The 15,421-nt window shown below is 44.1% G+C and overlaps 1 protein-coding gene across 1 annotated transcript in view; it reads right to left on the bottom strand.

Moving 5' to 3' along the window:
• Positions 1 to 15,421, bottom strand: part of EDC4 (enhancer of mRNA decapping 4) — a 703,483-nt gene that overhangs the window by 328,057 nt on the left and 360,005 nt on the right. The window contains exon 18 of the mRNA XM_069217586.1: positions 716 to 1,176. Coding sequence (XP_069073687.1) covers positions 716 to 1,176 — 461 coding nt within the window. The remainder of the gene's footprint in view (positions 1 to 715; positions 1,177 to 15,421) is intronic.

A 15,421-nucleotide genomic window follows, 5' to 3' on the forward strand; every position in this document is an offset into this window, starting at 1 on the left:
TTAATGTATTCCAATCCTTAACTATGGCGCTGGTATTTGGGGCTCCATGAGACCCAGACCCCTACAAGTGAAACAAATAGAGCTCTCAGGAGACTCCTTGGAGGCCCACCTGCATGCTCCACTTCCAGTCTGAAGCCTGAGGAAATTCAAAGGTAAGGAATCTGTGGCTAGATGTCTATCAGATTTTCTCTTTCACATTTCCTAGAAAATGCAGAAGATGAATGAGGCAAAAGCCCCAAAGCAAACACGACAGTTTCAGAAGGAAGGTACTACAAAAACGAATGTTTATTTAAAAGAAGGCCTATGAGCAGCCTTCTCCTAAGCACCCTGCTTGATCTAGTAACCTATGCGGACTATAAAACAATGCTAAAGATAGTGTGTATTGCTTTCACAGGCCTGATCAGAAGCCAGAACATGAATAAGGAGAGCATAAAAGGAAATTACAAATCTAAGGTCAGTGAACTTAGAGAGGTGTTTCTTTAATTAAAAACCTGTACCAACACTACAGCAAGTGCATCTAGTATCTAAAATAAAGTGTAACAAGCATATAAAATGAGTAAATATTACTCAGAACAATACTGCAGTAATCTTACTCATTAAGATACATTTATGTGTATCAAGTAATATGAAGACCTAAGGATGAAGAAAAGATCACAAACTGACCATTAATCATAAGTGCATTCTGAGCCATAAGAACCCATTAGCAATCAATTACCTGTCTGCCATGCTGTTGCGTGTTTCTCTGGTGATATCAGGAGCAGCTGGCCATGGCTGGTTAGCAGCACTGTCCAAGGCAACATTATCCTGAGTGATGGCAGTTTCCAGGAGGGAAGGGGTGTTCAAACGCTCCACCTCCACTGCTGGTGTCATGTCAAGAGAGTGAAGGCTGTGTTCAGAGTTGTGGCGGTTTCTCGGGGACAGAAGGTGTAGCGCAGAGGCAGCAGAAGCCATACTGTCCACGTGATTGTTGGAATCGAGGACCTCTACGGGAAGCCCAGGTGGAGCTGAGGCAAAGCTGCGTTGAAGGATCTCGGAAGCAATTTCAGGGATATCTTGTGACATGGCTGTTGAGGCCGAAGAGATAACATCGGGGGAACGTTCTCGAGTAGGTGAGGCCTGAGGGACCACCAGTGGTTCCAGTGTCTGAAGTTCCATGGGAAGGCTGCCTGGGGTGACCTGACAAACAAACCAGGAAAATGTCAAATGAATAGAAACCTCACTGATGCGGCCATTCATAATCAACCCATCTCCATAATTAGGGTAAAAAGTGAATACATGCTTATTTTAAAAATGGTGAAGATACACAAGCAAAAACAAAGAAGCAGATAGAGCCTCCTACATTTTACTCCAACAATCCGAATTTTAAGATACATTTTGTCAAGGGGCATGGGAGTGTGGTTCACACTTATAGTTTCATACAACAATAGAATACTAACCAAATTATCTGAATACACATAACCTGTCTAAACTTTAGTTTAAGAAAGGCTAACTTTTGTAAAATGGAAGTCAGTACAAAGAGTAAAAATGCATGGTGAAAAATATCAGCAAGAAGGGGTTTTGAACAAAGACAAGTTTGGTGCTTGGTGTGTACACTGCCACTGTTCTCTGCATCAGGCTGCAGTTGAAGCAGTAGGGGGTGCACATATTATTTATCTGTCCTGTGGACCATTCCACCCTCTTCCTGTAGCAACCCACAGTGCCCAGAAAATAGAATGATTGGCAAGGGTGTATGCTGGCCCTAACCATGTTCAACATTTGTATTAACCAATCCACCCTCTGGGTTACTGGGAACTGCACTGGATGGGCCGCCACTTACATCACATGATGTATGGAGATGATTCTGTGTTACTAGCACACACAAAGAAAGGTCTATATAGACTTCAGGAGACATGTAAACCCAGGCCTAATTCCAGTAAATGCAACATATTTCAATGTCAAGCCTTTCAATGCCTGATAAACCTGACTAATGAAGGGTTTTGGCCTCAAAATTGTCATAATGTGATTATTTGGGCCTCAGGTTTAGTAATACATGGAACTGGAGGGCACATTTGGATAACAGTGGTTTTTGAGAAATTCATCTCATATCCTATCTATGTATAATACAAGGGTGACCTGCTATCTGCACTGACATTTTCCAACTGAAGATAGAAACTGGTGTATTATAATGAACTGAGCAACGAGGTAAAGAAAAGTACATTCTTTATCTATTCTAGTAAAACAGTTCATACATAAGAACACAGGAATACATAACTATGACCCATTAACACTTCTAAGAACATATCTCAGTTTTGTGAGTATTGAACATTTGGATTAAGTTATGATTTAATCCTAAGGCAGATATTTTCTAAGAGTCTGTCTAAATTGATGCCAAAAAATCATGAAATTGGCTTGATTGAAGCAAGCCTGCTGATTCTTAACTGAAATGGGTTTGAATCATTATTGGTCAGAAACAGAAAGGATGCACAGGCATGTGAAAGAAACATTAGGAAACTGTCTTATGAAAAATAGGATATCATAGATTTTAAGAAGATATCTAAATAAAGCCAGGACTAAAATTACCTGAAACATAAAAGCACATTATTAAGGGATAAGTATGTAAATTGGGCTACGCCACAATATGTTTTCTCTTTGTTCATTTAATTTCAATCAGAATTCTTCAATCAAATAGTCTTATCAATAAATTATGAATAGCTCCCGCCCCACATGCATTTGTGATTTGTGCCAAATGTCTTAAATCTATTGTCCGTATATATGGGGCACAAATTAAGGAATAGAAAAATGTACGGATGCTAGAAGAACTTTGGGACACTTTATTCCAGCAAATTGTATACTGTGTGCATAGTCCCGAAAAAAGGTATTTTCTACAAATATTAACTATAATATTGGAAGCAGATCTTGACAGTATTGAAATCTATATGTCACTGGTATCACATGTACACTAGAGTAATGTTGTATACATTTTGATATGCAAAATATTTATTTTATGTACAGATTTTATGGATGAACCTCAAAAAACTTTCAAACTAAAAAAATGTGTTGCAGGGGCATGGCTATATAAATAAATAAATAAATAAAAAGAGAACAACTAACAGGACAGCTGAAGGAAAGATCTTCCTAAGGAGGAAAAAGAGAAAAGACTCGAGACCAGTTGACGATTGTTTCGCAGGGTGAAGTTTTCTAGACCCTATTACGATCCATTGATATTACATACGATTATACCTACAGGCGAGCTAAAGTCAAATTAGGATTTTCCTAGCTTTTGTCAAATACTCAACAAGAAAGATGAGTGGAGGCCTGAGAAACCAGGCACCTCATTAACAGGTGGTGCAACTGAACAAACAAGCTGAGCACTAATATGCCCTATGAGAGGTAGATTCTTTTAGTGCTTGGTGGAAGGCATGAAGGGGATTCAAAAAGATAATGATGAGGCGTGCTCTCTCTCTTCAGATTAAGAGAATTTTAGACACATGCAAAGCAGCTTGTAAGTGTAGGTCATATGTCTGCGTATGACCTGGGAAAACTGTTCACTTAGTGTTCATTTTTCATTACCTTAATAATGTTTCCCCCACTAAACTAGACATTCTGTCTGTCCTCCGAAGATACCCCATTGTTTTGCTTTAGGGAACAAGTTACTTACTTTCGGTAATGCCTTACCTGGTTGAGACGCTATCTAGCTGCAGATTCCTTAACTTACGATTATCCCTACACATAAGACTTGATATGGAATTTTTTTGTAAGCAGTACACCTGTGAGCTGGTAGGTGGTGTCGCTCAGCTCCATGTGGCGTCTCCACGCTGGAAGTGACATGCGCAATGCCTATGTAGGCACCACCCCAGTATGTTGATGTCAGTTTCTTTTACCCACTGTCCACGCCTTAAGCACAGTCATTCATGAACTTGAGAACTCTTGGCAGGAGTAGTATGGGAGGAAAGGAGTAAAGGAGACTTAAGCACCACTCAAGATGAAAAGCATCTCCAAGCAAAATCCACTGTGGAAACGCTAGCACAAAAACCTGCCGACCTTGCATGTTCTATGCAGTGGCAAATAGATTTATTCAAGGTTCTCCCCGCTACTGAAGGAGACCGTGCACCGTCTCTGGATGGAGATGCCATTCATGACAAGCTAGGCATCTTGGGCTGAGTTCATCCACCCTGGCATTTAGAGAGCCCGTCAGGTGTTGAACCACCAGTCATATGCCCAGAGGTTTCAGGCATGTCCAGAGGCACAGAACCTCTTGACAAAGGGTCCTACAAACCCACCACTCGATTTTTGTTGCAGTACCACATAGCTGTGGTGGTGTTCATGATTACCTGCATTAGCCTTCCCTTCATGGAGGCTAGAAAGGCCTTCATTGCTAGATGGATTGCCTAGAGCTCCAGTAAGCTGCTGTGGAGTCCTGATTCTGCTGTAGACCAGAAGCCTCTGATCTCCACCACTTCCAGATGGCCACTCCATCCCAGGAGTAACACATCTGATACAACTGTCAGATCTGGTTGGGGAAGGGAGAGGGGTCTGCCCCTGACCCAACTGCAGTGTGTTATCCGCCACTGAGGATCTTTTGCAGTTCCGTTGGGCATCTGGACCATGCCGGAGAGCTTCCACTGATGCTGCACCCACTGGATCTTCAGGTCCCACTGCAGAGCCCACATATGCCATCAGGAATGTGTCACAAGCAGGTTGCAGGAGGCCATGAGGCTCAGCAGCCTCAGTCAGTCTCACTGGAACCCAGAATAGAGGCTAAAACATTGGTATCATAGCCTGAATATCCAGGCATCACTGTTCTGGAGGATATGCCCGAAACTGTACCGTATCCAGAACAGCTTTGATGAAAGGAAGAATCTGAAAAAGAGTGGGTGTGACTTTGGCACGTTGAGACTGAACTCCAGCGAGTGCAGGAGGTCCACCGCAGTCTGGAGATGGGTGACGACAGCCTGCGGCGAGAATGCCTTCAATAGCCAGTTGTCAAGTCAGGGAAAGACTGGCAGCCCTGATCTCCACAGATGAGCTGCGACTACCTCTATCACCTTGGTGAAAACTCAAGGGGTGCTGTTAAGGCCAATATGGAGCACGTTAAACTGAAAGTGCTTGTGGCCGACTGTAAACCACAACTGTGGACAGGAAGGATGGAAATATGCATCCTGCAATTCCAACACTACCATTCACTCTCCCTGGTTCAGGGTAGAAAGGTTTTGAGTGAGTGCCTTTTTGGGCACCAGAATGTAGCAGGAATGACAACCATGATCTAATTCTGGAGCTCTTTCTAATGCTCCCTAGGCCATTGCCTGGCGAAGCACAGAGAGATTGCAACTGGGTGGCATTGGTGGAGGGGACATAAGGGGGAGGGTGCAGTCCCTTTGGACAATCTGGTCTCCCATTGGGCACCCATGATGGTTGGAGGGTGAACTATAGAGGTTCGGAGGCTGTGGGGGTGGAGGTCAGGTCCGACCTCTGGCTTCCCGACTTTCATGTTCTGGGGGTACCATATCCTCTGCCACACAGAGGCTGGGGAGATTGCGTGCCGTGATGGCTCGGCAGGTAAAGATGCAACTGGAAACACCTTCCGTGGCCAGGAAAGGGGCAAAATACTGGCTGGGGTTAGTGGGACGCCATGAAAAGTCCCAAGGACCTGGCTGTAGTTCTGCTATCCTTGAAGCGCTTCAGCACTGAGTTTGCCTTGTCTAAGAAGAGACAGGAGTCATCAAAGGGCATGTCCATAAGGGAGGCCTGGACATTCCCTGAACAGACAGTTTTTCTCAGCCACGCATGGCACCCCAAGGCCACTGATGATGAAACAGCTCTGCCTAATGAGTCAATCATGTCCAGCCCACATCTGATTGTGAACTTGGCTGCATCTCTCCAGTCTCCCATAGTTTGGACGAGTATGGCCAGGCCTCCTCCAGGACTATGGGCAGCACACCTGTGCAACCGAATCTCACAGTGCATGGGAGTAATGGCCAAAAAGGCACACAGTGTTCACGGACCACATGCCAAGCTGGTGGAAGAAACACGTTCTTGCCTAAGGTGTTCAGCCCTTGGGTTCCCTATCTGGTGGGGTGGTATGGAATGTGCCAGGATTCATATGGGAAGTGAAGTTTGGACCACCAAGCTCTTTAGGGTGGGGTGTTGGGTAAGTTAGGGTACACTGGGGCAGCGCAATAGAGCGCCAGAGCAGGGTTTGGACCAGGTCCTCAACAGGACATCGATAAGGACTTCACTAAATGGGAGAAGCCGTTTTGAGGGCTAAGCTCCCAGCTGAAGCACCTCTGTCAAAACATTAGTCTTGACAGCCACTGAGGGCAAGCTAAGGTCCAGGGCATCAACCACCCTTGTCACCACCACAGCAAAAGAGACTCCCATATCCATTGGCACAGTAAGAGATGAGACCATCCCAGTATCTGGGGAGGTGTATAGTGCACTAGCGTCCACCAATTCCTCACACCAGTCCATGTTGGGGTCTAGGGGCAGGTATTCTTCAGGGTCCAGTGGCCCCTCCAAATCTTCCTTATGGCTTAGCCCATATGAACAGGCCAGAGCGTAGGCTCCTACGTCAGCGTTGGACAACAGTCCCTACAGACAAGGTGCACCAGGAGGTACGGGCCTCCTAAATATGAGATGAATAGCCTTATAAATTTTGCAGAGTTGGGCGGGGTCGCCCCAGCTCCCTGAAATTCAAGGAAGGACAGAACCAGCCCAACCACAGACCCGACAATGGAGTTAGGCCTCGAATGACAACACTTCCTCGTCTTGTCACATGACTTTGATGAAAGGGGTGAAGTCAAATACCTCTTCAACTTCTTACTCTTCCTTTTTGTGGGACTTATCCAAACGCCCGGACGACTTCGATAAAGATTGATGGCTCCGCGACCGTACTTTCCTCTTGACCAGGATCGAGATCTTCTCACACACAGCAGCAAAGAGCTTGTCCCTCAAGGCCTTAGGGTGCATGGCACGGCAGATGACACAGGTCTTCACATTGTGGTCATGCTCGAGGCAGCAGAGGCAAACAAGATGCAGGTCCTTCACCAACACCTGCCGGTGACAGGCGCCGCAGGACTTGAAGGCTAGCCTTCCTAGTGGACATCCCTGCCACCCCAGGAGAAAGATCTAAAAAAAACGGAGACAAACAATCTAAAAAGGGTCAGTCAAAAAGTGACTGGTGGTAGCTCTCGATGGATCTGCGCTGACTGACGCAGAAAGAAAAGAACTGATGCCAGCGTGCTGGGGTGGTGCCTATGTAGGCACTGCGCCTTGTCACTTCCGGCATGGACAACGCAAATAGTGCCAAGCGGAGCTGAACGCTGTCATACCGGCGTGTATAGCTACTGCTCAAGAAAAAATTCCTGATCCAGTCTGACATCGGGAGATAATTCTAATGTAAGGAATCTGCAGCTAGAAGGCTCAATTACATTTAAATAATAAAGCCTAGGCTATATAAGTTGAGGAGGGCCATTCCCAATGTACTGCCAATCCTAGTGTAAGGTGGCTACAGTCACCTCATACAAGCTTTTTAGTGATTGGAAGTTGGTAACTGATAAGTCATAAGGAAGTACAGGCATTTTTCATCTACAGTCCTGGTGGGGAATCTCCATGCTGACCCTCCAGATGTAAAATATACATAGGCTCTTTGAGTTGATTATTTTTCCTTTCATAGTTTGTGCATTGTAAAGTATGGTGCGATACATGCAGCATAATCCATCGATCATGAGTAATGGGACTAATGTTCATAAACTATGACGTGAGTATTTAAAACATTGTTGTTTCCCTGCAAGGTTCATTGTCGCTGTCGATTTGCCAACCTGCATGGCTTTTGTCAAAAAGCACTGCATTAAATGAACCTTTCACTGTAGGCCAGCAATTGAAAAAAGTGAGAAAAGAAAGAGATTGATATATTCTGCGGCCATATATTATCTAAGGGAATGCAATGATAAATTTAAGCATGATCAGACCAGTTCACTTCCTACCAGCCACCTAGATTGTGCAATAGTTAATCTTAAACTATGAGCAACAGTAATTGATTATTAGGTTCTTGCTCTGGCAGAAACAAACCAGCATCGGTAGGCTCCATCAACTGTGATATCTACAGCAGAAACCATCTGGGTAGCTGCTGAGTGCTGTACAAATACATCTGAAATAGCTAACTGGTTTGTCTAAAGAGGGTGCCCTTAAATGTAGAGAAACTGATATCTGTAATACTTACAGATAAACTGAATTTACTGGAACTTTGTCCAATGAACCCATTTACAATAACATTGCTCTAGCCACTCATTTAATTACAGTCAAGAAGTTAATCATTATCTCTTGAAATCAAGGGCGAGGGGGTTATGGAATCGCTAAGTAAAAAAAACAAAAAACAGTACCTGGTGTGATGAAAAATTGCAAGCGAGCTAAGGGAAAATTCCAAAGTCCCTTTTTTAGTTCTTTATTAATGCATTTGTAAAGTTACAGGCATTAACAAACAGTTGCATCATTCTAATTCCAGTGTGCATCTATAAATCAGCACTTTGATATCATAATAGCGGGTGACTATTACGACCAGAGCAGTATTCTCATACATTTCAAAGGAGGTATATCATTTTGGAACAATCATCATGAGGAACATATTACTATGAAATTAGGCACACAATCTATTAAAGTTCAGAGTTGGACATCACTCCAAATTATTTAATTTCTTTTGTTTCGGTTCACCTTACATAGCTTTGTAAACATTAGTCAATTTCTAAATGGAATTCACTTATCCCTTGGTTTAGGTATAGGAAATAACATAGCAGAATATATACCTACCATTATGCTACAGAAATTAAGATAGCAGCAACAAACCTGCACCCAGGACACCCATGGAGCTAGTACATAAACACTGTTTGTTTTGCAAATAGCAGTGCCATGCCCAGCAGGCCAATGATGAAGCTAAAGAATAAAATTATCAGTATAAAAGGGACATTTATGCACAACTATGTTGTTCGAGATTCATATAAACTCTAATCATCACATATATTGAAGCACGAGCAAAGCCAAATGTGGAAAAGCCACATGACCCACAAAATATCTCTTACAGGAATCATCAATATCTGGGACAAATTTGCACATCCTTGGATGTATGTTATGCAATCTTTGCAAAAACTTAAAATAAACAAGTTAATTTTTACTATTCAAATCCACTTCCCCAACATGACTACCACTGTAATCACAAAATGTGTTTGTCACTGCTATTTTCAAATCCCTTTCCCTAAGACTTCTAGCCTCGGGGACATTACAAGTTTAAGTCCACGGTACAAGAAGGATACTAGTTTTGTTTGTGAATTGCCATACAATCATCTTAGTAAACATACTTACAGTATTTTGGCTGCACAGTCAGCATCAGAGAGTACAATATCTTAAGAGTAAATTCTGGCAACGTCAAAAACTGATCCTCAGCAATAAGATCATCCATGAAATTCAGTCAACATCAGAGCAGAAATCAGTGTTAAGACCCTCTCAAGGGGATTTTAGGGTTATCTGGCAACAGCACAAGAAGAGGGTAGAGACAACAGATATTTGCAGAGTGAACCAGTTTGTGTCAAGCCACTGTGTCGAAAGAATCCTATGTATCACACAGCTCTGCTGCTTCAGAATTATACAACCAATGGTTTCCAGCGATATGAAGGAATTGCAATATTCGGTAAAAACCAATAAGGGCCAAAATGCACCTGCACAGCGAGGTAGTAAAACCTAAGTATGGTACTACAGTCTCCCTAAATCATATGGCCTCGTGCATTTCTCCCAAGTAGTTGATGCCTATCTACAGGCCTAGTCATCGAAGGAAAATGTTCCCATAGGATTAATTAAAATACAAGTTAAACATATTGCAATGAAACAGTTGGCCAAAACAGAAAATGGCTTCATATATAATAAATTGTGTCACCATTTATCTGTGATTCAAATCGTATTCTGTATTTAAAATATCCAAGAGTGCATAAAATAGTTTTAAAAAAACCGTGGTCCCCTATCTATATATAGTACCACATTACTGTCAACTAGACACAGCCAGGGATGCTTAAGCACCAAAACTTGCTACAGTGCAGGGACAGTGCAATAGTCAGCGCACCCTCAAATAATCCCCTTGCTACTATGCCCACTGGCATGGACCCCACACTTGAAGTATGTATGCCTCCCAAGGTGGGAGCGGTTGAGTTCTATGTTCTACTCCCAGTTAGCCCCTACCTACACCCACGGCTATACTCCCAGACATGGCATGCATCCTGCAGCTCAACAACAAGATAACCACAGGACTACATTTTGCCCCTTTCTGTAGCGCTCCTCCCTACTCACAACATATGTGGCTAAAATATTGAGCCTTATCATCGGCAGGCTCAATGCCTCCGCAAAGTGCCTGGCATTACTGTCCCTGCTCAAGGATTCTTACTGTGATGCCTCCCTCCTTCAAGAGACACACCTTATTGGTAGACAATACTTGTCCTCAGGACCCAGCAAGAGGGCAGGAATAGTAATTATGTTGGCCATTAAATTATAAGGGCAGTTCTTGCCAACAGAAGCAGAGGCACCCGGGAGACTCCTCTCAGTGCATGCGTCCTTGCACTCTTATGCTTTCATTCCGGTCACTTTATATGCACCTAACGACCGTCAAGAATGGTTTACCCTCAACGACCAAGGCTTGTCACTTCTTCAGCAGATACTGATATTATAGAGGGCGAAGACTTTAACCTTGTACACCTTGATCGCTCAGGACACAGAACACTGGAAGGGCTGCGCTGGATGAGGGAGGCGGGAACACATCACTAACGGAAATTATACCATTTTCTCTGCACCCGCTAGACCTATGCTGGAATGGACTACTTCATGGCCTTACACCGTACCCTAGCAGCCAATCGTCGGACAGAGGTGGACGTAGCAGCGTTCTCAAATTACTCTCTCTTTATGATTACCTTTCATAGACTAGGCATGGTGGCTCAATAACAAGTTAACTTATGACTTCTCTATGACAGAGGTTAATGAGGTGATCCAACACTTTTTGCATTCGAACGATACTCTAAATATTTCCATCTTCCTACTATGGGACTCTCTAAAAGGAGTTGTCAAAGAAAGTCTGATAGTCATTTCAGGCCGCCCCAATTAAACTAGAAGGGAGAAAAGTGTCACCCTGAAATATCAGATGAGAGCTCTTCACGAGGCACATAAACAATCAGGTGCTCTCATGGTTATGGGGACATTTAATACTGGCCCGGAAGCAGCTAAAGCCTCTCAATAAGAACAGGGCCGAATAGGTCCTGCTCCACACAAAACAAAGATACAATGCAGGCGGCAACAAAGTATGAATCCTCCTTGCTTACAAGTTGAGGGCTCATAATCATAAAAACAGGATAATGGCGATCGGAACAATTGAGGGGCACACAATGATAGGGAGGCTGCACAAGTCTTTAAATGTTTTTATGCCAACTTATATACTGCAGAGGGAATGGATCTCACAGAGGCTGCTGCACACCTGCACCCTCCCACCCTCAAATCACATGCCTACCATCATGGAGGCACTCTCCTTACCTGCAGACATTGCATAGACTAAGTCCTCTTGAGCACAGCCAGATTGCAACCCGATAAAGCCCCTGGGCTGGGGTGGGCTGGGAGGGTTAACTCCCAGTTACTATAAGATCTTCAGCGCCCAGCTGACTCCCATTCTCACCTGCCTCTACAACTCCCTTGGCGAGACAGGCATCCTCACTGACACCACGTGGGAGGCAGTGATTACAGTGATCCCCAAGCCTGAAAAAGACCCCACAATAGCTCTGCATTTTGTCCCATTTCCCTGCTCAAAGTCGCACACTAAACTTTTTACAGGTATATTAGCCGCCTGCCTAACCCACTACATGCAACATAAACAAAGTGACCTACATCAGCTTTTCTCTTGACTGATGCAGAAAAAGAATTTAATCGAGTATCTTGTCCCTTCCTCCGGAGCTTTCTCAACAAGATAGGCCTGGGGGGCCCGCTTTCATACATAGCTGAGGTATGTTTACGCCCAGTAGATGGCCCGCGTGAGAGTCAAGAGCCCAACCTTATAGGCCTTTGTAATAGTCAGAGGCACACAACAGGGATGACCCTCTCACTGCTCCTTTCTGCCCTGTTTATTGAACCACCTGCAGAAAAGATTCGGGCAAATAACGGCAAGAGTTCGATGCATTTAGCTGTTTTGGGCTTTAATGTAAATGTTCAGAAATCAAAGGCCCTTGGCCTCAAGATCCCGCAACACAATGGACTTCAAATAGAGCTGCAATTATACATGGGCCAGTCACTGGATACCCTATTTAGGGCTTAAACTCTGCCCATCCCCAGAGAAAACAGCCGAATGCAACTACGCTGACACCATGACCACAGCACACCCAAACCTACAAACCTGGAAAGGTAAAGGAACCTCATGGATAGGCAGGATGGCCGCAGTGAAAATGACCCTCTTGCCTAAGATACTATATGTCATGTACCCTATCCCTTTACACCTACCCCCACACCTTCTCAGTAATTAGCAACATATGATGTAGGCCTATATTTGGGGAGGTAAGAAGCCTCACGTGGATAGAAAAAGGGCCTATCTAGCCATAGCAGAGGGAGGCCCAGACACGTCTCACATCACCCCCTTCTATCTGGTAGCCAAACTGTGCTACATGGTAGAGTAGAAAAGGCCAGTAACAGAGGATCATTGGTGTTTCACAGACCAAGGTATTGCAGGGAATCATATTTAAAAAAATAGGCAGACTGCTTTAAAAAAAAAAAAAAAAAAAATCTACCCCCAGGGTGTCTTGTGGGAAGGGAGGTTTTCAGAGAAGCCGCTATGACTTTGGAGGTGGGCTCCCCAGGACAGTGAGTGAGCCGGCCCCAGAGGATGGGGTCCCTGCAGCCATTAATGGCTCAGGGAGGAGAGCCGCATGGCACCTTCTCGCTTGGAAAGGTTTTGAAAAATTTCACCCACAAAAGTGGGCTCCCTGGGGCCTGTCACGGCTCCGGAGGGGGGTAAAGAGAGAGGGGTGGGGGGTAAAGAGAGAGAGGGGGGATCTGCGCAGGCCGCCTACGCAGTTTTAGCCCGGGCAGGGAGATGGGCTCTCCGGGGCCTCTGATGGTGCAGCCTCCCTCCCCATATATATTGATTTGGGCCCCAGGGGTTGGCCCCTCGGACACTCTAAATGCTAGGGGAGGGGGACAGTGTGCACCCCACATCCCTCCATTAATAGAACACAGCACCCCCGGCTGCCCATTTTTTCTTTTTTTTATTAAATGATCTCATTGGAGTTCCAGAGGATTGTGGCAAATTTTTACTGTTTTTTTTTGCATGGGGGTTCCATCTGGGTCTCCTTCCCAAGGGGGTAGTGAGTCATGGTAGCTTTCTCTCTCACACACACCGTTCAGATAGCTATATATTTTTGAACGTTAATATCTCAAAAACTACTACATGGATTTATAACAAATCACAAAAGGCACAACTTGAGTACCAAGATCTAGGTTCCTGACAAATCTGGAGTAATTCAGTTCAGCAGATTTTTCTGTAGCCCTCCTTAAATAGGTCTATGAAAAATGCATGTGGATTTTGCATTTTGGGACTCTCCTGTAGTGTCGTGAAACTAGGTGCTCTAGGACCCTCATGGTTCTGGGCAAACTTAGGCGAGAGACTGCATAAAGAGATTGCATAATCTGCTAGGAGGTGTTTAAGTGTGGTAATTAACAGTTATGACATAATCATTGATTTAGTGTGTGACTGAGGATAAATAAAAGGAGCCTAATCAAGAGCTGTGTGTGTTCTTTACATGCTCTCTCGCTGGGAAGGACGCTTCAACTGGCAACGAGTAAGGTGATGTGCGCTCCAAAGAAGCAATACTGCTGAACCCTGAGTGTTTGGAATGACCCAGCAGACTGCTTGTGTGGGCCAGGTGCGCCCAACTCGATCAGGGGCCGTTCAGAGTTGGCATGTGTGGATGGCACAAGTACGCGGGTTGTGCTTACAGATATTGCAGTTCGCACTGGTGAAATGCATATACTCTCAACAGCGATAGAAAAGGGCGGGAAGTACAATGCAGCTGCGTTTCTAAAACCACTACCGCCATTAAACATTGCCAAGCAACAGAATATTGGCACCACGTGTACCACATGAATTGAGACATTCAATTAAATCATAGATGCTTCAGAAGTTGTAGACAATAAGAAAATCATTAAGTATTTAAAGAACCTTGCCAGTGATGGAGTAAAAGAAGTATTGAAGAAAATCTCACAGGCTGATATTGTACCCTCATATCAAATAAGCCTTGAATACCAAGTTCAGCCTGATGCTGAATGTCGACTACGAAAGGTACATTTTCAATCAGGCAAGACAGCAAGCTGCCGATACGATGGATGATTTTGTACGCCCAGTGAATTTAACAATGAACAAGCCATATGCCTTTGAGTCATTGGTGGCTGTCTGTTGGACTCTTTCAGAAGACACATCTTGAGAGAGACGCTCAGTTTAGACAAAATACTAATGGCTGCAATAGCTGCTGAAAGAGAGGAACGACAAGCTGCTGTTATGGAAGCTGGAACAGCAAAAAATGTATCACCGCTGGTCATGAAAAGCAAGCACAAGTAACAAACATGTGCACACAGGCCAACTTATTCAAAGAAGCAAACAGCGATTTTCATATCCCCACGACAGCAAATGTTCAGTCATGGGACAGACGTGCAAGGGCTGTTGAAAAGAAGAACACTTCATAACTGTTTGCAAGGCAAAAGATAAATCAAGTGTCTCACAGAGAAGAGAAAAGAAACGCCAGAAAGTCTCAGAAGCATTCTCACCACACCCGCAAGGCCAAAAAGCAACATCAGTTGCGACAAGCAGAACCCAGATATAGTCAATCATTGTCAAGCTCGTCCTACAAAGGCTCTTTGATGTCATTATCAAGGACCAGTGAGGAAGATGGATGTGCAATGGTGATGATTACCAAAGGACACCAGGCACATATTGGGTTGCCTGCATGCAAGGAAGAACAAATGTCAAAAATAAATTGTCAAACAAAACTAACAATTTCATTCGGAAACTGACGCAAGATTACAATAAAAATAAATGGCTGTCCCATCATCTTCAACATACAGTGGTGCATCGATTACCATCATGTCAGTTGATAAGTTTACTAACCTGTATCCTATGCCACAACTTCACCTGTCAAGCACAAAGGTATGAATATGGGCTGCTTCTAAATCTTTGCAAAGCTAAGGATCATTCACAGCGACCATGAAATTCAAATACAAAGGTATACACGTGGGCTACTTCTAAACCATTGCGAAGCCAAGGATCATTTACAGCGACCAGGAAATACAAAGCACTGTCCGTGCAAACACCAATTCATGTACTTCCAGAAACGTCATCCTGTGCATGCTTAATCAGCTTTACCAGTACTGCTAACATGGGACTGAT

This window comes from Pleurodeles waltl, chromosome 12 (genome assembly GCF_031143425.1).
Source record: "Pleurodeles waltl isolate 20211129_DDA chromosome 12, aPleWal1.hap1.20221129, whole genome shotgun sequence".
Taxonomy (NCBI): domain Eukaryota; kingdom Metazoa; phylum Chordata; class Amphibia; order Caudata; family Salamandridae; genus Pleurodeles; species Pleurodeles waltl.